At 48.4% G+C, this 22916-nt stretch overlaps 1 protein-coding gene across 1 annotated transcript in view; it reads left to right on the forward strand.

The window, feature by feature from the left end:
- The window catches only part of LOC117516389 (plasma membrane calcium-transporting ATPase 1-like), a 169497-nt gene that overhangs the window by 60204 nt on the left and 86377 nt on the right, over positions 1 to 22916 (forward strand). The window contains exons 7-11 of the mRNA XM_034177366.1: positions 7897 to 8031; positions 8127 to 8341; positions 18734 to 18976; positions 19070 to 19311; positions 19407 to 19644. Of these exons, the coding sequence (XP_034033257.1) occupies positions 7897 to 8031; positions 8127 to 8341; positions 18734 to 18976; positions 19070 to 19311; positions 19407 to 19644 (1073 nt within the window). The remainder of the gene's footprint in view (positions 1 to 7896; positions 8032 to 8126; positions 8342 to 18733; positions 18977 to 19069; positions 19312 to 19406; positions 19645 to 22916) is intronic.

The raw sequence follows: 22916 nt of genomic DNA on the forward strand, positions 1-22916 counted from the left end.
ATGGCCTCAGACAGTGGACTCATCTCTGTGCTTGTCCTGTTAGACCTCAGTGCTGCTTTTGATACTGTTGACCATAACATTTTATTACAGAGATTAGAGCATGCCATAGGTATTAAAGACACTGCGCTGCAGTGGTTTGAATCATATTTCTCTTATACATTACAATTTGTTCATGTAAATGGGAAGTCTTCTTCACAGACTAAGGTTAATTATGGAGTTCCACAAGGTTCTGTGCTTGGACCAATTTTATTCACTTTATACATGCTTCCCTTAGGCAGTATTATTAGACAGCATTGCTTAAATTTTCATTGTTACGCAGATGATACCCAGCTCTATCTATCCATGAAGCCAGAGGACACACCAATTAGCTGAACTGCAGGATTGTCTTACAGACATAAAGACATGGATAACCTCTAATTTCCTGCTTTTAAATTCAGATAAAACTGAAGTTATTGTACTTGGCCCCACAAATCTTAGAAACATGGTGTATAACCAGATCCTTACTCTGGATGGCATTACCCTGACCTCTAGTAATACTGTGAGAAATCTTGGAGTCATTTTTGATCAGGATCCAGAGTTGTCCTCAATGAGGATATAAAACTATTGACGAGATACTCTATCTCACTTACAGAGTTTAGGTAGCTACTCTGCACTGTGTTGGTATATGGCATTAGAGAACATAAAGAAGGAATCATATCCTTAAACCTAGTTACAGCGCTTTCTGAAAGACTTCTACTGTAATGAAACTTATTCCCCACTGCTGGGTAGTCCATCAGAGTAAATGTAAATGTTATTAAGAAATGATCTGTTGTGTGGGCCGCTGAAGAGGAGGTACTGCTGGCCCACCACCACCAGATGGCGCCCTGCTTGGAGTGCGGGCTTCAAGCACGAGAGGGCGCCGGAGCCACTGGGAGTGACAGCTGTCACTCATCCTCAGCACCAGCTGTCACTCATTCATCTCATCACCATCACCATAAAGGCCAGACTGCAACTCCACCTCCTTGCCGAGAAATCAGCTACCATTCAGGTAACTTTCTCTGCTGACTCAAAACATTGAGTATTAATCTGAACTTCTTTGCAGCCGTTTTCCTGTGGTGTGTCCTTATCTGTGGGATTGGCATTTGGTGTGCTCTGCGACGGCTTCGCCTCACACCCCAAACCAGATAAGTGGTGAAACAGGAGCTGCACGAGTGTGTGATTGGAGGTGGAGGTGCTCCCTCCTAACTAAACACTGACTGTGGGATTACTGAGTGTGCGACCTCACACTCATCAGGACTGTCTCTGTTTTCTGCCAGCAGTACCGGGTCTGACTGCTGAAGACAGCAGCCACCTGGGGCGCAGGGCTTGGCGGCTCCGGTGTTCTTCAGCTCCGTTGGTGGTGGAAGCTGTGTGGGGATCCGGCTCTTCTCTCACCAGGCGTCTTCTATCGTCGAGCCTGCCCACACGTCACCTGGTGTATGATTGACAGTCCACCATATTGTTATTGTCTGTACGTCGTTGTGCGATTCACAACATTAAACTGTTACTTTTGGCTTATCCAGTGTCCGTTCATTAAGGCCCCCTGTTGTGGGTCCGTGTCACGACACTTTCACAACAGGATTTCTCGGCCAGCGTTATGGATCCCGAGGGGCGTCAACCATCGCTTGAACAGCCAATGGAAGAGCGAGGTGCACAGGCGCCAGCAGGAGGCGTGTTGGGTGAGCTGCAGCACATCTTAACCGCCTTTACCGCTCGGTTGGACTTAGTTACCAAGCAAAGCAGTGTTCTCAATCGTAGGATGGAGGCTCTCACCGCCCAGGTGGAAGTGCGTGCTCAGGGCGCTGCTGCAGCACCTCCTCCTGCTGACCGTGTGCCAGAAACAGACATTCCGCTGGTCGTTCAACGAACCCCCCCACCGTCCCCTGAAGCATACATAAGTCCTCCGGAGCCGTACGGAGGCTGTGTGGAGACGTGCGCGGACTTCTTGATGCAGTGCTCGCTCGTCTTTTCACAGCGTCCCGTCATGTATGCGTCAGACGCTAGCCGGGTGGCTTATGTGATCAATTTGCTTCGAGGAGAGGCACGCGCCTGGGCTACGGCGCTTTGGGAGCAGAATTCACGGCTCCTAACGGTTTATACTGAGTTTGTGAGGGAGTTCCGACAGGTGTTCGACCACCCTCATAGAGGCGAGACCGCTTCAAGTGTGCTGCTGTCGATACGGCAGGGGCGTCGGAGCGCAGCGAAGTATGCAGTCGACTTCCGCATCGCGAGCCAGCTGGAATGCTGTTGCGCTCCGCGCCGCCTTTGTAAACGGACTGTCTCTGGTCCTTAAGGAGCACCTGGTGGCGAAGGACGAGCCGCGGGATTTAGATGGGCTTATCGACCTGGTTATACGGTTAGACAACCGATTAACGGAACACTGACGGCAGGGAGACGAGGGGCGTGGTCAGGTACAAGCCGTCCCTCTTCCTCCCGGGTCTGAAAGGAAGCCGACTTCCCCATGCTCCACTGCCAGGGCTCTCCACGTGACGACAGCTCCCCCTGCTGACGTTGCTATGGAAACGAGCAGGGCCAAAAAACGATCAGATCAGAGACAAAGGAGGCTGATCCGTGGAGAGTGTTTTCTCTGCAGCTCTACCGAGCACACACAGAGAGAATGCCCCAAACGGTCAAAACAGCAGCACTCGTCCTTAGAGACTGGGCTAAGGGTGGGTCACAACACCCACGTGGGGAAACCCCGACGATCTGCACGAATCCCAGTCACGATCCTGAGTGGGGATCTAACCCTTCACGCCCCAGCACTGGTGGACACGGGGTCGGAGGGGAATCTGCTGGATAGCAGATGGGCAAAGGAGGTTGGGCTCCCTCTAGTGGCCTTACCGTCACCATTGTCGGTGCGGGCGCTAGATGGCACCCTTCTTCCACTAATCACACACCAGACACAGGCAGTGACGTTGGTGGTGTCTGGGAATCACAGGGAGGAGATTGTGTTTTATGTAACACCTTCTACCTCCCGAGTGATTTTGGGTTTTCCATGGGTGTTAAAACACAATCCCCGGATTGATTGGATGTCTGGGGTTGTGGTTCAGTGGAGCGAAACCTGCCACCGGGAGTGTTTAGGATCCTCGGTTCCACCCGGTGTGACAGCTAAGGAGGAGGTTTTAGTACCCTCCAATCTGGCGGCGGTGCCGGCCGAGTACCACGACCTTGCTGACGTCTTCAGCAAGGATCTGGCACTCACGCTGCCCCCGCACCGTCCGTACGATTGTGCCATTGATTTGATACCGGGCACTGAGTACCCGTCCAGCAGGCGGTACCATTTACGGTTTTCACGGACCATCGGAACCTGGAGTACATCCGGACTGCGAAGCGTCTGAACCCCAGGCAAGCCCGCTGGTCGCTGTTCTTCGGGCGTTTTGACTTCCGGATCACCTACCACCCCGGGACAAAGAACCAACGATCTGACGCCCTGTCCCGGGTGCATGAAGAGGAGGTCAAGACCGAGCTGTCAGACCCCCCTGAAACCATCATCCCCGAGTCCACTGTCATGGCCACCCTTACCTGGGACGTGGAGAAGACCGTCCCGGAGGCCCTGACACGGAGCCCGGACCCGGGGACAGGTCCGAAGGACAAACTGTACGTCCCACCAGAGGCCAGGGTTGCGGTCCTTGACTTCTGTCACGGTTCCAAGCTCTCCTGTCACCCAGGGGTGCGAAGGACCGTGGCAGTGGTCCGGCAGCGCTTCTGGTGGGCGTCTATGGAAGCCGACGTCCGGGAGTATGTCCAGGCCTGCACCACCTGTGCCAGGGGAAAAGCCGACCATCACAAGGCCCAAGGCCTCCTCCAGCCTCTGCCTGTGCCTCGTCACCCCTGGTCTCATATCGGCCTGGACTTTGTCACGGGCCTCCCGCCGTCCCAGGGCAACACCACCATCTTAACGATAGTGGACCGGTTCTCCAAGGCGGCCCACTTCGTGGCCCTCCCGAAGCTCCCGACGGCCCAGGAGACTGCAGACCTCCTGGTCCACCACGTCGTGCGTCTGCATGGGATTCCAGCAGACATTGTCTCAGATCGTGGTCCTCAGTTCTCCTCCCAGGTCTGGAGGAGTTTCTGCAGGGAACTGGGGGCCACCGTCAGTCTCTCGTCTGGGTACCACCCCCAGACGAACGGGCAGGCAGAGCGGACGAACCAGGAACTGGAGCAGGCCCTCTGCTGCGTGACCTCCACGCACCCGACGGCCTGGAGTGACCATCTGGCCTGGATCGAGTACGCTCATAATAGCCAAGTTTCATCTGCCACCGGCCTCTCCCCATTTGAGGTGTGTTTTGGGTTCCAGCCCCCATTGTTTCCGCTAGTGGAGGGAGAGGTCGGGGTGCCCTCGGTCCAGGCCCATCTGAGGAAGTGCCGTCGGGTGTGGCGTACCGCCCGCTCTGCCCTGCTCAGAGCCCGGACGAGGGCTAAGGCCCATGCAGACCGCCGGCGTTCCCCGGCCCCTGCATACCAGCCCGGGCAGGCGGTTTGGTTATCCACAATGGACATACCTCTGCAAACGGAATCCCAGAAGCTGAAGGACAGATTTATAGGACCCTTCACCATCGTGAAGGGTCCTGGACCCGGCCCTCCTGGCCGAATTCTACGCCCGGCACCCGGACAAGCCTGGTCGGGCGCCAGGAGACGCCCGTTGAGGTGGGGTCCTGTTGTGTGGGCCACTGAAGAGGAGGTACTGCTGGCCCACCACCACCAGATGGCGCCCTGCTTGGAGTGCGGGCTTCAAGCACGAGAGGGCGCCGGAGCCACTGGGAGTGACAGCTGTCACTCATCCTCAGCACCAGCTGTCACTCATTCATCTCATCACCATCACCATAAAGGCCGGACTGCAACTCCACCTCCTCGCCGAGAAATCAGCTACCATTCAGGTAACTTTCTCTGCTGACTCAAAACATTGAGTATTAATCTGAACTTCTTTGCAGCCATTTTCCTGTGGTGTGTCCTTATCTGTGGGATTGGCGTTTGGTGTGATCTGCGACGGCTTCACCTCACACCCCAAACCAGATAAGTGGTGAAACAGGAGCTGCACGAGTGTGTGATTGGAGGTGGAGGTGCTCCCTCCTAACTAAACACTGACTGTGGGATTACTGAGTGTGCGAACTCACACTCATCAGGACTGTCTCTGTTTTCTGCCAGCAGTACCGGGTCTGACTGCTGAAGACAGCGGCCACCTGGGGCGCAGGGCTTGGCGGCTCCGGTGTTCTTCAGCTCCGTTGGTGGTGGAAGCTGTGTGGGGATCCGGCTCTTCTCTCGCCAGGCGTCTTCTATCGTCGAGCCTGCCCACATGTCACCTGGTGTATGATTGACAGTCCACCATATTGTTATTGTCTGTACGTCGTTGTGCGATTTACAACATTAAATTGTTACTTTTGGCTTATCCATTGTCCGTTCATTACCGCCCCCTGTTGTGGGTCTGTGTCACGACACTTTCACAACATGATCAGACAGAAGGGAGTTTTCATGTAATGTTTAATAGACCACATTTAACTGTTTTAGTCTGTGGTGCAGTAGAAGGTGCTATATTATTTTTTCTTTTTGAATTTTTATGCTTAAATAGATTTTTGCTGGTTATTGGTAGTCTGGGAGCAGGCACCGTCTCTACGGGGATGGGGTAATGAGGGGATGGCAGAGGGAGAGAAGCTGCAGAGAGGTGTGTAAGACTACAACTCTGCTTCCTGGTCCCAACCCTGGATAGTCACGGTTTGGAGGATTTAAGAAAATTGGCCAGATTTCTAGAAATGAGAGCTGCTCCATCCAAAGTGGGATGGATGCCGTCTCTCCTAACAAGACCAGGTTTTCCCCAGAAGCTTTGCCAATTATCTATGAAGCCCACCTCATTTTTTGGACACCACTATGACACATACCATGACACATACCAGGTCACACTATGACACATACCACAACACACTATGACACCCACCACGACACAGTATGACACACACCATCACACACTATGTCACATACCATGACACATACCAGGTCACACTATGACACATACCAGGTCACGCTAATGACACATACCAGGTCACACTATGTCACATACCATGACACATACCAGGTCACACTATGACACATACCAGGTCACACTATGACACATACCAGGTCGCACTATGTCACATACCATGACACATACCAGGTCACACTATGACACATACCAGGTCACACTATGACACATACCATGACACATACCAGGTCACACTATGTCACATACCATGACACATACCCTGTCACACTATGACACATACCAGGTCACACTATGACACATACCAGGTCACACTATGTCACATACCATGACACATACCCTGTCACACTATGACACATACCAGGTCACACTTTGTCACATACCATGACACATACCAGGTCACACTATGACACATACCACAACACACTATGACACCCACCACGACACAGTATGACACACACCATCACACGCTATGTCACATACCATGACACATACCAGGTCACACTATGACACATACCAGGTCACACTATGACACATACCAGGTCGCACTATGTCACATACCATGACACATACCAGGTCACACTATGACACATACCAGGTCACACTATGACACATACCATGACACATACCAGGTCACACTATGTCACATACCATGACACATACCCTGTCACACTATGACACATACCAGGTCACACTATGACACATACCAGGTCACACTATGTCACATACCATGACACATACCCTGTCACACTATGACACATACCAGGTCACACTATGACACATACCAGGTCACACTATGACACATACCAGGTCACACTATGACACATACCATGACACATACCAGGTCACACTATGTCACATACCATGACACATACCCTGTCACACTATGACACATACCATGACACATACCATGTCACACTATGTCACATACCATGACACATACCCTGTCACACTATGACACATACCAGGTCACACTATGTCACATACCATGACACATAACAGGTCACACTATGACACATACCAGGTCACTATGTTACATACCATGACACATACCAGGTCACACTATGACACATACCACAACACACTATGACACCCACCACAACACATGCCATGTCACACTATGACACACACCACGACACAGTATGACACACACCATCACACACTATGTCACATACCATGACACATACCATGTCACACTATGACACATACCATGACACATACCAGGTCACACTATGACACATACGACACATACCATGTCACACTATGACACACCACGACACACACCATGTCACACTATGACACATACCACAACACACTATGACACACACCACGACACATACCAGGTCACACTATGACACATACCACTACACATACCAGGTCACACTATGACACATACCACTACACATACCATGTCACACTATGTCACATACTACGACACATACCAGGTCACACTATGACACATATGACACACTATGACACACACCACGACACATACCATGTCACACTATGACACATACCAGGACACTCTATGACACACACCATGACACATACCATGTCACACTATGACACATACCGTGACACACTATGATACACACCACGACACATTCCAGGTCACATTATGACACATACTATGACACATACCACAACACACCACACCACAACACATAGCACATCACACTATGACACATACCACAACACACTGTGACACATAACATGTCACATACCACGAAGCACTGTGAGACATACCACAATACACCAAAACACATACCATGTCACACTATGACACACACCACAACACAATATGACACATTCCACAACACACCACAATGCGCTATGACACATACCACGACACACCACGTCACATTAATGTGCGTTACACTGCAGCTCTGTGTGTTTGTGTTTTGCAGGAAAAGACGGTGTGGCGATGCAGCAGCTCACTGAAAATGGAGCTCTGGAGAAAAACACCACAGTCTTACCAAAGAAGGAGAAGTCAGTTCTCCAGGGGAAGCTGACCAAACTGGCTGTGCAGATTGGCAAAGCAGGTTTGAATCGAATACGGTACTGTTTCTGATACTTTTATGAAATGGGTCGGCTGCTAAATGCCTTCTAAATCCTGGTTTGTGTCCACGGTGTGCAGGTCTGTTTATGTCCAGTCTCACCGTCATCATCCTCATCACCTTCTTCTTGGTGGACACCTTCTGGATTCAGGGTCTTCCATGGATCCCTGAGTGTTTGCCCATTTACATCCAGTTCTGTGTTAAGTTCTTCATCATCGGCGTGACGGTGCTGGTCGTGGCCGTTCCAGAAGGTCTTCCGCTGGCCGTCACCATCTCTCTGGCTTACTCTGTGAAGGTGGGATGTTCTGTTGGTGAATGTTACGTGGTACTGAAACTGCGTCGTGGTCAGGCCGTGTTTCTGTTACGTGAACTGCCAACAGGGTTTTATTGCAACTAAATGTTTCACCAGCTGAATTCTCTGGTTGACATCAGACTGAGGAGCTGCATGTGTTCATCACCTGGAGCTCTGTGGTCCTGTGATGATACTCAGAGACAGTCATGATGTTTTGGTGTCTCTCTCCTTCTTTTTAACTGATGGCCTTCAAATATGGCCATGGGGCGCTGCAAAGGCTTTTCATCCATCTGTCTGCCTGTCCGTCTGTCTGTCCGTCCGTCTGTCTGCCCGTCCGTCCATCTGTCTGTCCGTCCATCTGCCTGTCCGTCTGTCTGCCTGTCCGTCTGTCTGTCTGTCTGTCTGTCTGTCCGTCCGTCAGTCTGTCCGCCCGTCTGTCTGTCTGCCCATCTGTCTGTCTGTCCGTCCATCCGTCTGTCTGTCTGTCTGCCCGTCCGTCTGTCTGCCAGTCTGTCTGTCCATCCGTCTGTCTGCCTGTCCGTCCGTCTGTCTTTCTGTCTGTCTGCCCGCCTGTCCGTTTGTCTGCCCGTCCGTCCGTCTGTCTGTCCGTCCGTCCGTCTGTCTGTCTGCCCGTCCGTCCGTCTGCCCGTCCGTCCGTCTGTCTGCCCGTCCGTCTGCCTGTCCATCCATCTGTCTGTCCATCCGTCTGTCTGTCTGTCTGCCCGTCTGTCTGTCTGCCCATCTGTCTGTCTGCCCATCCATCTGTCTGTCTGTCTGTCCTTCCGTCTGTCTGTCTGTCCATCCATCTGTCTGCCCGTCCGTCCGTCCGTCTGTCTGTCCATCCATCCGTCTTTCTGTCTGTCTGTCTGTCTGTCCGTCTGTCTGCCTGTCCGTCTGTCTGTCTGTCCGTCCGTCCGTCTTTCTGTCTGTCTGTCTGTCCGTCTGTCTGCTCATCCGTCTGTCTGTCTGTCTGCCCCTCTGTCTGTCTGCCTGTCTGTCTGTCTGTCCGTCCATCTGTCTGTCCGTCTGTCTGTCTGCACGTCCGTCCGTCTGTCTGTCTGCCTGTCTGTCTGTCCGTCTGTCTGTCCGTCCGTCTGTCTGCCCGTCCGTCCATCTGTCTGTCCGTCCGTCCGTCCGTCCGTCTGACTGTCTGCCCGTCCGTCTGTCTGCCCGTCTGTCCGTCTGTCTGCCCGTCCGTCCGTCTGTCCGTCCGTCCGTCCGTCCGTCCGTCTGTCTGTCCATCTGTCTGCCTGTCCGTCTGTCTGCCCGTCTGTCTGTCTGTCTGCTCGTCCGTCCGTCTGCCCGTACGTCCGTCTGCCCGTCCGTCCATCTGTCTGCCTGTCCGTCTGTCTGCCCGTCCGTCCGTCTGTCTTTCTGTCTGTCTGCCCGCCTGTCCGTCCGTCTGTCTGCCCGTCTGTCCGTCTGCCCATCCATCCGTCTGTCTGCCCATCCATCTGTCTGTCTGTCCATCCGTCTGTCTGCCCGTCCGTCCGTCTGTCTGTCCGTCCGTCTGTCTGTCTGTCTATCTGTCTGCCCACCCATCTTTCTCTCTGTCTGCCTGCCTGTCTGTCTGTCTGTCCTTCCGTCTGTCTGCCCGTCCATCAGTCTGTCTGTCCGTCCGTCTGTCTGCCCGTCTGTCTGTCTGTCTGTCCGTCTGTCTGCCCATCCATCTGTCTGTCTGTCCATCCGTCTGTCTGCCCGTCCGTCCGTCTGTCTGTCCGTCCGTCTGTCTGTCTGTCTGTCTGCCCATCCATCTTTCTGTCTGTCTGCCTGTCTGTCTGTCTGTCCTTCCGTCTGTCTGCCCGTCCATCCGTCTGTCTGTCCGCCCGTCTGTCTGCCCGTCTGTCTGTCTGTCTGTCCGTCCGTCCGTCTTTCTGTCTGTCTGTCTGTCTGCCCGTCTGTCTGCCCGTCCATCCGTCCGTCCGTCTGTCTGTCTGTCTGTCTGCCCGTCCGTCTGTCTGCCCATCCGTCCGCCTGCCCGTCCGTTCGTCTGTCTGTCAGTCCGTTTGTCTGTCTGTCTGTCTGCCCATCCGTCTGTCTGTCTGTCTGTCCTTCCGTCTGTCTGCCCGTCCGTCCGTCTGCCTGCCCGTCTGTCTGTCTTTCTGTCCGTCCGTCTGTCTGTCCGTCCGTCCATCTGTCTTTCTGTCTGTCTGTCTGCCCGTCTGTTTGTCTGCCCGTCCGTCTGTCTGTCTGCCCGTCTGTCCGTCTGTCTGTCTGTCTGCCCCTCTGTCTGTCTGCCTGTCTGTCTGTCTGTCTGTCCGTCCGTCTGTCTGTCCACCCGTCCGTCTGTCTGTCTGTCCGTCTGTCTGTCCATCCGTCTGTCTGCCCGTCCGTCCTTCTGTCTGTCCGTCCGTCTGTCTGTCTGCCCGTCTGTCCGTCTGTCTGTCTGTCCGTCCGTCTGCCTGTCCGTCTGTCTGTCCATCTGTCTGCCCGTCCGTCCGTCTGTCCGTCCGTCTGTCTGTCCTCCGTCTATCTGCCTGTCTGTCTGTCTGTCCACCCATCTGTCCGTCCGTCTGTCTGTCTGTCCGTCCGTCTGTCTGCCCGTCCGTCTGTCTGTCTGTCTGTCCGCCCATCTGTCCGTCCGTCTGTCTGCCCGTCTGTCTGTCTGTCCATCCGTCTGTCCATCCGTCTGTCTGTCTGTCTGTCTGCCCGTCCGTCTGTCTGTCTGTCCGCCCATCTGTCCGTCCGTCTGTCTGCCCGTCTGTATGTCTGTCTGCCCGTCCGTCTGTCTGTTCGTCCGTCTGTCCGCCCATCTGTCCGTCCGTCTGTCTGCCCGTCTGTCTGTCTGTCTGCCCGTCCGTCTGTCTGCCCTTCTGCCCGTCTGTCTGTCTGTCTGTCTGTCCTCGATTCAGGCCGTAATCATTGGGGACTGTCACATCGATGATTTTGGCTGTTTTCTCTTTCTTGTTCCAGATGACAATATCAGGTTTGATTGCACCTCCTTCAATGTGTCTTCCTGCTGGACTCTCTTTGTTGTTGTACTTTAACGTTGGATGAGACTGGTGCTGGCTCATGCTCCCAGATGTTTTCTTTGACTTCCACCTCCAGTTCCTTGCATACTTTCCAGTGCAGATATTGACAGATCTTGTTGTGTTGGGATGTATACTGTCCGTCTGCCATGAGGATCTGGCATGCTGAAGTTAGATGGTTTACACTCTCAACAGCTGTATGACAGAATCGGCATTTATCATTTTGTGAGATCCCTGCCATTTTTTGAAGCCATTTGTTAGACGTCCCTGATCTTGTGCTCCATTCAGAATTCTTTCTCCATCAAAACCAAGTTCTCCATTTTTCAGCCACTGTATTGATCCAACTTTGTCAATGTATTCCTTTTCCAGTTCTTCTTGGAATCGTCCGGCCTTTTGTGCTCTTTCCATCTGTCCACTTGATGTTTTCATGTTTTCACCAATTTTTTTGCCAGTTTTTCACACTCTGGGAATGCGCATGCGCGACCAGGTTGGTTCAAAGGTCGAGAGGTGTAAAAAGGTAAACAGGCGCTCGGTCGGTCAGTGACGGCGTCAGTCAAACAACTGTCTAAATCCGTAATAAACATAATTTTACAGATGCTTATAAGAAGGAGTGAAAATGCAACTGTTTTACCAAGATGTTACAATATAAATATTATAAATAATGTGCTTTGAGATGATCCCAAACGTTTGCTCCACCCCATGAAGTGCACAAGAAAAGCTGCTGGAGAAAATTCCTGTGCTTCCGGAGCGATTAGAGATAATTTTATCAGCCAAGTCCACTATGAAATAATGACCTTATGTAACAGAGAGTCCAGCAGCACACAGCGCGGCATCCAGCGGGTCCCGTTGGCCCGGCACATTGTGCGGCAGTGCCATCGAGTCATGCCGCTCTTATCATCCAGCCAGCTGGACTCGAGTTCGGATATCGGGTTGGGGAATGATTTGCCATCGTCATCTTTTCAAAGGGCAGCGTAATCTGTCGCTTTGCTGTGTTGTGATACAAATCAGTGCGTTTGATCCCACCTGTGTTCATTATTCATTGATCCAAATCACAGACACGTGTGCCTATAAGTCTAATAAATGACACAGAACATGCAGGGAAATGGACCAGGCAGATTATTTACTAGAGACTCCATTCAGCTGCTATTCACCAACCAGATCCATGATTAATTTTATTTTATTCTTCACAAATAATTTATTTCACTCACTCCGAAATACAAACGTAGTGCACAAGATTTATAGAGGCCCCAAAGTGAAACAGTGATCAGCTGATTCTGTGTTTACGAACAGACTCTGTCTGGGTCGGCAGTCGGACAAAACCTGAATTTTCAGTTCGTGTGCAGCATAAGCTTCAGTTTTTCTTCCTTGGACACCAAAACCACGTTTTCACAAAAAATTATTTCAATGAATCAACACTCCAACAGAAAAATAATCAAAGTCTCTGTTGTTGCCCACACAGTCAGTCATGATGCCTCTAGACTGCAGTTTACACCTCTTGCCCTTTGACCTCGCGCGTCAGACCCGGAAGAGAGCGAGAGTGTGAAAAGGCTTATCCGGTGTCACAGACCGAATGGTCCGCACTTAAAAATCGGTCTGCCTTTTGCACCTGCGCAAGCGTCATTTTGGACCACAACAGCACGCCTGAGACAGAGTCTCTTCAGCCAAAGTGATCAAATGGATTAATGGGATTATTAACCATCAGATGATGAAGGTAAAACCTCTTAAATCATTCTAAAGTCAGGTTGAAGCAGAAACTCGGTGAAATTCTGTGACACTTTGAAATGACCAACACGCAATGAACGCATCAGCTGGCAGCTCGTTTATTCATGGCGCTCTGATTGCTTTGACCGCATTTTATGATTAAATAATTCTGAATTTATGTAGAAATGATTGTTGTAGAAAAGCTTCAGATATCTGTCACTGGGACAGATGATGACTGGAGGCAGTTTGAAGCAGAAACAAGGTTTTAATCTATGAACCACAGCTAATGACCAGTGGTGGGCACAGATAACCAAAAAATTAACTTTGATAACAGATAATCAGATAACCAAAAAGTTACCTTCGATAAAGATAAAATGATAAAACACCCAAAAATGTATCGGAAGTTACAGATAACTGATAACCGATAAATTCCAGTATTGTCTGTGGTACAGTTGCAACTACTAAACAAGCTGATTTTGAGTTTTAACACCGCAATCACTTTTGGAAGCATCAAAAGCGACAATAGATCCAAACAATGAGTCAGCACTTCTGTCTTTGAGTGTCCTGCCCCCTACTGGAAGCTTCTGTTTATTACATGGCTTCCAGCACAGACGCAACTGAGAGGAGCCACGAAGCTCAACTCTCTATTCAATCACAGCGCTGCTGTCAAACCAAGGTCTTGGAAAATAAAGCAGTGCTGAGTTATGGTTTGGTGTATAAATAAAATGAATACTGACAGAATAACTCCATTAATGTCAATTCTGTCATTTGTGCAAAGTTAAGATATAACATATATCTTTTAATGTTGAATAATGCACTAATTCTGAAATTTTGTAACAAACACAGACAGATGGCATTCTGGGTAAAATGTGCCTCCGCTAACACTGATTGGTTGACTCATTCATTATGTAAACCAGCACATTAATGTGAGGTGTGTTGTGTGTTGGTGTTTACAGATAAATGTGCTTTTGTAAAATATGCCATTTTTTATTTGTAAACAAAAAGCCATTTTCAAAAAAAAAAAAAGCCAAGTTGTAATTAGATAACCATCTGATTGTTTAGTATATATATAAAACAAGCTGCGTTTAACATCTCACGACCACCTCCTGATCGGTGATCGTATGGTCAGATGAAAATCAAATCTGTTTGATATTCTTGTGCCTGTGCAAACAATTAAGTTTAAAAAAAAAAAGCTTCTGTTTATGTTTTGCTTCTGGAAACATAAGTCCGACGTGTGGTTTTTGAACGTACAATGTGTGTGAGAACATAAATCGTGCGCTCTGAACTTTTACACCGTGTGGTTCTGTGGTACTGTGGATGCTTTGGATGCTGTAGCTCCTCTGAAAAAGAGAGCCTTAAATCAGAAGTGCCTGACTCCGTGGTATAACTCACAAACTCACAGCTTAAAGCAGATAACCCGTAAGTTGGAGAGGAAATGGCATCTCACTAATTTAAAAGATCTTCACTTAGCCTGGAAAAAGAGTCTGTTACTCTGTAAAAAAAAGCCCTCCGTAAAGCTAGGACATCTTACTACTCATCACTAATTGAAGAAAATAAGAACAACCCCAGGTTTCTTTTCAGCACTTCAGAGCTCTATTGAACTGAGTATTCCTTTAACTTTAACTAGTAATGACTTCATGACTTTCTTTGCAAATAAAATTTAACTATTAGAGAAAAAAGTATTCATAACCATCCCAAAGACATGTCTTTATGTTCGGCTGCTTTCAGTAATGCTGGTATTTGGTTAGACTCTTTCTCTCCGATTGTTCTGTCTGAGTTATTTTCATTAGTTACTTCATCCAAACCATCAACATGTCTATTAGACCCCATTCCTACCAGGCTGCTCAAGGAAGCCCTACCATTATTTAATGCTTCGATCTTAAATATGATCAATCTATCTTTATTAGTTGGCTATGTACCACAGGCTTTTAAGGTGGCAGTAATTAAACCATTACTTAAAAAGCCATCACTTGACCCAGCTATCTTAGCTAATTATAGGCCAATCTCCAACCTTCCTTTTCTCTCAAAAATTCTTGAAAGGGTAGTTGTAAAACAGCTAACTGATCATCTGCAGAGGAATGGTCTATTTGAAGAGTTTCAGTCAGGTTTTAGAATTCATCATAGTACAGAAACAGCATTAGTGAAGGTTACAAATGATCTTCTTATGGCCTCAGACAGTGGACTCATCTCTGTGCTTGTTCTGTTAGACCTCAGTGCTGCTTTTGATACTGTTGACCATAAAATTTTATTACAGAGATTAGAGCATGCCATAGGTATTAAAGGCACTGCGCTGCGGTGGTTTGAATCATATTTATCTAATAGATTACAATTTGTTCATGTAAATGGGGAATCTTCTTCACAGACTAAGGTTAATTATGGAGTTCCACAAGGTTCTGTGCTAGGACCAATTTTATTCACTTTATACATGTTTCCCTTAGGCAGTATTATTAGACGGCATTGCTTAAATTTTCATTGTTACGCAGATGATACCCAGCTTTATCTATCCATGAAGCCAGAGGACACACACCAATTAGCTAAACTGCAGGATTGTCTTACAGACATAAAGACATGGATGACCTCTAATTTCCTGCTTTTAAACTCAGATAAAACTGAAGTTATTGTACTTGGCCCCACAAATCTTAGAAACATGGTGTCTAACCAGATCCTTACTCTGGATGGCATTACCCTGAGCTCTAGTAATACTGTGAGAAATCTTGGAGTCATTTTTGATCAGGATATGTCATTCAAAGCGCATATTAAACAAATATGTAGGACTGCTTTTTTGCATTTACGCAATATCTCTAAAATCAGAAAGGTCTTGTCTCAGAGTGATGCTGAAAAACTAATTCATGCATTTATTTCCTCTAGGCTGGACTATTGTAATTCATTATTATCAGGTTGTCCTAAAAGTTCCCTGAAAAGCCTTCAGTTAATTCAAAATGCTGCAGCTAGAGTACTGACAGGGACTAGAAGGAGAGAGCATATTTCACCCATATTGGCCTCTCTTCATTGGCTTCCTGTTAATTCTAGAATAGAATTTAAAATTCTTCTTCTTACTTATAAGGTTTTGAATAATCAGGTCCCATCTTATCTTAGGGACCTCGTAGTACCATATCACCCCAATAGAGCGCTTCGCTCTCAGACTGCAGGCTTACTTGTAGTTCCTAGGGTTTGTAAGAGTAGAATGGGAGGCAGAGCCTTCAGCTTTCAGGCTCCTCTCCTGTGGAACCAGCTCCCAATTCAGATCAGGGAGACAGACACCCTCTCTACTTTTAAGATTAGGCTTAAAACTTTCCTTTTTGCTAAAGCTTATAGTTAGGGCTGGATCAGGTGACCCTGAACCATCCCTTAGTTATGCTGCTATAGACTTAGACTGCTGGGGGGTTCCCATGATGCACTGAGTGTTTCTTTCTCTTTTTGCTCAGTATGCACCACTCTGCATTTAATCATTAGTGATCGATCTCTGCTCCCCTCCACAGCATGTCTTTTTCTTGGTTCTCTCCCTCAGCCCCAACCAGTCCCAGCAGAAGTCTGCCCCTCCCTGAGCCTGGTTCTGCTGGAGGTTTCTTCCTGTTAAAAGGGAGTTTTTCCTTCGCACTGTCGCCAAGTGCTTGCTTACAGGGGGTCGTTTTGACCGTTGGGGGTTTTTACATAATTATTGTATGGCCTTGCCTTACAATATAAAGCGCCTTGGGGCAACTGTTTGTTGTGATTTGGCGCTATATAAATAAAATTGATTTGATTTGACACAGACATCCACACACACACACACACACACACACACACACACACACACACACACACACACACACACACACACACACACACACACACACACACACACACACACACAGACACCCACACCCACAGACATCCACACACAGACAGACAGACACACACACACAGACACCCACACACACACAGACATCCACACACAGACATCCACACACACACAGACACCCACACACACAGACACCCACACACCCACAGACATACACACACAGACAGACAGACAGACACACACACACACACACACACACACACACACACACACACACACACACACACACACACACACACACACACACACAGACATCCACACACACAGACATCCACACACACAGACATCCACACACAGACAGACAGACACACACACACACACACACACACACACACACACACACACACACACACACACACACACACACACACACACACACAGACACCACACACAGACATCCACACACACAGACATCCACACACACAGACATCCACACACAGACAGACAGACACACACACACACACACAGACACCCACACACCCACAGACACCCACACACACACAGACACCCACACACACAGACATCCACACACAGACAGACACCCACACACACAGACACCCACACACACAGACACCCACACACAGACAGACACCCACACACACACAGACACCCACACACACAGACATCCACACACAGACAGACACCCACACACACAGACATCCACACACAGACATCCACACACACACAGACACCCACACACACAGACATCCACACACACACACACACACACACACACACACACACACACACACACACACACACACACACACACACACACACACACACACACACAGACAGACACCCACACACACAGACAGACACCCACACACACAGACAGACACACACACACAGACACCCACACACACAGACAGACACCCACACACACAGACACCCACACACACAGACACACACACACACACACACACACACACACACAGACATCCACACACACACAGACACCCACACACACAGACACACACACACACACACACACACAGACATCCACACACACAGACACACACACACAGACATCCACACACAGACAGACAGACACACACAGACATCCACACACACAGACATCCACACACAGACAGACAGACAGACACACACACACACACACACAGACATCCACACACACACAGACACCCACACACACAGACACCCACACACCCACAGACACCCACACACACACAGACACCCACACACACAGACATCCACACACAGACAGACACCCACACACACAGACATCCACACACAGACATCCACACACACACAGACACCCACACACACAGACATCCACACACAGACAGACAGACAGACACACACACACACACACACACACACACACACACACACACACACACACACACACACACACACACACACACACACACACACACACACACACAGACACCCACACACACAGACATCCACACACACACAGACACCCACACACACAGACATCCACACACAGACAGACAGACAGACACACACACACACACACACACACACACACACACACACACACACACACACACACACACACACACACACACACACAGACAGACACCCACACACAGACAGACACCCACACACACAGACAGACACCCACACACACAGACACCCACACACACAGACAGACACCCACACACACAGACAGACACACACACACAGACACACTTGGAGACAGCAGCTTGTAAAGTGTGCGTCCTGTGTCCAGTGTTTAATGAAGACCTTCTGATCAGTCATACTGATGTATTTATACTTTTCCTCGTGACGCAAACATCAGGACGGAGGTTACATGAGGTTGAGGTCTCAGCTCATTTGAAAATTAAAATTAATGTCATCAAACGTCTAAATTGAACTTTGTTCTTTCCCTTTAAGAAAATGATGAAGGACAATAATCTAGTTCGCCATTTGGATGCCTGTGAAACGATGGGTAACGCCACCGCCATCTGCTCCGACAAGACCGGTACACTTACCATGAACCGCATGAGGGTAGTACAGGCCTACATTGGCGAACGCTACTTCAAGAAGGTGCCGGAGCCAGATTTGATCTCCAGCAACATCCTCGATCTGCTTGTCCAGGGGATTGGGGTCAATTGTGCCTACACCACCAAGATCCTTGTGAGTTGGGTAACTGCCTCGGAATGTTTCCGTCATGATGCTGCATCCTGTCAATCACACTTGTGCACGTGTTTTCTTATCTGGTTTCTTCAGCCTCCAGAGAAGGAAGGTGGACTCCCTCTTCAAGTGGGAAACAAGACAGAATGTGCCTTACTGGGCTTCACCCTTGACCTGCACCATGACTACACGACCATCCGCAACCAAATTCCAGAGGAAAAACTGTTCAAGGTTTACACATTTAACTCTGTTAGAAAGTCAATGAGCACTGTGCTGAAGAACCCAGACGGGACCTACCGAATGTTCAGTAAGGGAGCTTCTGAAATCCTCCTGAAGAAGTGAGTTTTCCTCTTCTAGACAAGCAGCTCCATTATGTTAGTCCGCTGGTCGGTCTTTATCTGGACCCATTTGTCACATGACCAACCCTTTTCAGGTGTTGTAAGATCTTGATGTTCAGCGGCAAGGAGAGAAGCTTCAAGCCTCATGACAGGATTGGGCTCGTGAAGAAGGTGGTGGAGCCCATGGCATCAGAGGGCCTGAGGACCATCTGCCTAGCCTACAGGGATTTCCCTGTTGCTGATGAACAGCCAGACTGGGACAACGAGGCTGAAATAGTCACAAGTCTCACCTGCATCTGTGTCGTTGGCATTGAGGACCCTGTCCGTCCTGAGGTATGTGAGTTCAGCTGGTGTCCTACCTGGTGCAAGCATTCATTCATTTTCTGTACTTCATTTTACATTTTCTCCTGGACTCAGCCAGGAAGTCATAGAGACATTCACTTGTCTCAGCAGTGATGTTCATGTCTCTGGTTTCTTCTTATGGAGTCATGAGGTCAAAGGTCAGAGATGTTTGGTGACGCTGATATCTTTGCAGGGAAATAAAGGTCCAAGTCTTTAGGATCCTGGTGCTTCCTGTCTTACTGTCTGGTTGTCAGACTTGGACTCTAAGCACTGGATGTCTTGAGTCCCAGGTCTCTGTGGAGGATCTTTGGGTCCCACTGGAATGACTTTGTGTCAAGTGAACAGTTACTTAGTGAGACTTGGATGAGGAGGATCACTGACACTGTGAGGGAATATCAGACACCACCTCTAGGTGCTTTCCTCTGTGCAGGATCTGACACACAGGTTCCTGAGTGTTGAGGACCCCAGGAGCTGGAGAAGGACAAGAGGACATCCATGTTTCACGTGGCTGTGATAGATGGTTATGTTAGAGATGTGGGAATGGACTGGTTGTCTGTCTGCATGGTTGCCATAGTGGATTCAAAGTGGTTCCATGGTGTCGTGTATATGGCAAAGTGACGTGTGGGCAGGCTCGAAGATAGAAGACGTCTGGCGAGAGAAGAGCCGGATCCCACACAGCTTCCACCACCAACGGATCTGAAGAACACCGGAGCCGCCAAGCCCTGCGCCCCAGGTGGCCACTGTCTTCAGCAGTCAGACCCGGTACTGCTGGCAGAGAACAGAAACAGTACTGATGAGTGTGAGTTCACACACTCAGTAATCCCACAGTCTGTCTTCTTTTGGGAGGGAGCACCTCCACCTCCAATCACACACTCGTGCAGCTCCTGTCTAATCACTTATCTGGTTGGGGTGTGAAGCGAAGCCGTCGCTGATCACACCAAACGCCAATCCCACAGATAAGGAAAACACCACAGGAAAACGGCTGCAAAGAAGTTCAGATTATTACTTAATGTAAGTCAGCAGAGAAAATTACCTGAATGGTAGACGATTTCTCGGCGAGGAGGTGGAGTTGCAGTCCGGTCTTTGTAGTGGTGGTGATGGGTGACAGCTGGTGTTGATAGGTGACAGCTGTCACCTCCAGCGGCTCCGACGCCCTCTCGTGCTTGGAGCCCGCACTCCAAGCAGGGCGCCATCTGGTGATTTTGGGCCAGCAGTACCTCCTCTTCAGCGGCCCACACAACACTTGACATGGAATCACCCCAGAGTGCGGACTTTTCTCTTTTGGGAAAAAGTTTTTTACATTTTTTTTAAATATATTTTAAGCAGTAACAAGTTTCCCCAAAGTAGTAGTAATAATAATAAAAAGATGGATTTGAGTAGAGGGCTCCAGACTGAACCAGAGAAATTCTGCCAAAAGCCCCCTTTTAAACTGATGATACAATAAGAAATTAATCTATGAAGACGGGGCAGGACACTACCGCTTTATTTTGAGGGAGATAGAAGTAAAGTGAAGTAGTTTTATCCCCGATGGTCAAGGGTAACAAACATCAGGTAAGGTTAGCACTTAGCAAAAAATGGCGGCGGACTCAGGGACTCTGCAAGAATTAAGGGAATTTCACCAAGAGAACAGACAGCAGTTTGAAGAGCTGAGAGGGGACATACTGAGTGTCGCTAGAAGACTGGATGAGGCCAAAAACCGAATTGAAATGGACGACGAACGGATTCAAGTTCTGGAGGAGGTGGCCTCCAAGATGCTAAAGCTGGAGATTGAGAGCCAAAGCAGATGAGACACCATTAGAATTTATGGAGTACCAGAAGAGGCAGAAAAGGACTCCGTTAATATGTTGTCTTTTGTTGAAAAACTACTTTGTGAAGACCTCCAACTCTTTGAAGATACGCACGATTCACTAGCCCCTCAACCACCAGCTGGATCAGGATCGATATGAGAATTTCCAGTGTGTCTAGTAACAGTATTAATAGCGGGGTGAAGGGATTGTCAATCATAAATATACAAGTTCAAGGAAAAGCCTCCACAATACTGTGCTTTCAATAAGGATCCCCTTCACTGAAAGCAGTCTGAAGGGTCTGTCCTTAGCGCCCCCTTCTGGGGCATATCAGGGTCGAATGAAGAGACCCCTACATAGGAAGTCACTTTTTGTTATTGTTTTTTTTTTTTTTTTAATTATCTTTTTATTTGGAAATACATGTTATAATACATCCAAATACAAATACAACCACATTTTTTTTTAAACTGTTATGTTATACAGATCTGAGTTTCCTGTAGTTGCAATGGAATTTCTTGTTCCAAAGGTTTGTAACGGCCGTATGGCTGGTCCATTTCCTTTTATTTTAACACCATAGAGGGTGAAAGGAAGAAAGGGGGGGGGGGGGGAGAGAACAGGACATGTTCAGTTGAACTTTTTACATCCAGAGGGGTTATAAAACAACAGTCAAAAACACATAAAATACTTTTTAAAGAGTATGTGCAGTATTTTAGTTTCATTTAGTTATGTTAGTCATTGAGATACTGTTGAAGACTTGAAAAAGAAAAAAAAACACCCTGTGTAATAGATGAGAGGTTGCCGTTCCCTTAGTTCACTATCTTGACAAAGTCTGGTCTTCGAGGTCTAATAAAATGCACCCATCCTTTCCAGTTTTTCATAAAAATGTCCATCTTTAGATTCAAAGAAAAGGTAACCTTTTCCAAAATGTATATTTCCATTGTCACATCTATCCAGTTATTAAGTGTAGGTCCGGTTTGCAGCCTCCATCTCTTAGTTAAAGCCTTTTTCCCTGCTGCCAGCAACACCCCTATCAGATACTTATCTTTAGCCATCAGTCTTGGTGAGATAAGTCCTAAGTACATGGTTTTGAAGTCGAATGGTATCCATGTATTGAGGACTTCCTGTATTGCATTATGTACATCTTTCCAATAATTTTGTATTTTTGGACAATCCCAAAAAACATGATAGTGATTTGCAGTCTGACATCCACAGGTTCACCAGCAGAGAGCATTATTATTGTTTTGGTGCACCTTCATGACTGGGGTGATGAAGTATCTGGTTATATTTTTCCAACAGAATTCCTTCCATGGATGAGATTTTGTAATTTTCCATTGAAGTGTACAAATGTCTTCCCATTCTTTATCTGTTATTGTTATGTTTCCTTCCCTTTCACATTTAACTTGTATATATTTTGTTGAATTGGTTTCTAAATTCTGTAGACTCTTATACAGTCGGGAGATAATCCCTCTCTCTATGTTC

The sequence above is a fragment of the Thalassophryne amazonica genome, chromosome 8 (genome assembly GCF_902500255.1).
Source record: "Thalassophryne amazonica chromosome 8, fThaAma1.1, whole genome shotgun sequence".
NCBI lineage: Eukaryota > Metazoa > Chordata > Actinopteri > Batrachoidiformes > Batrachoididae > Thalassophryne > Thalassophryne amazonica.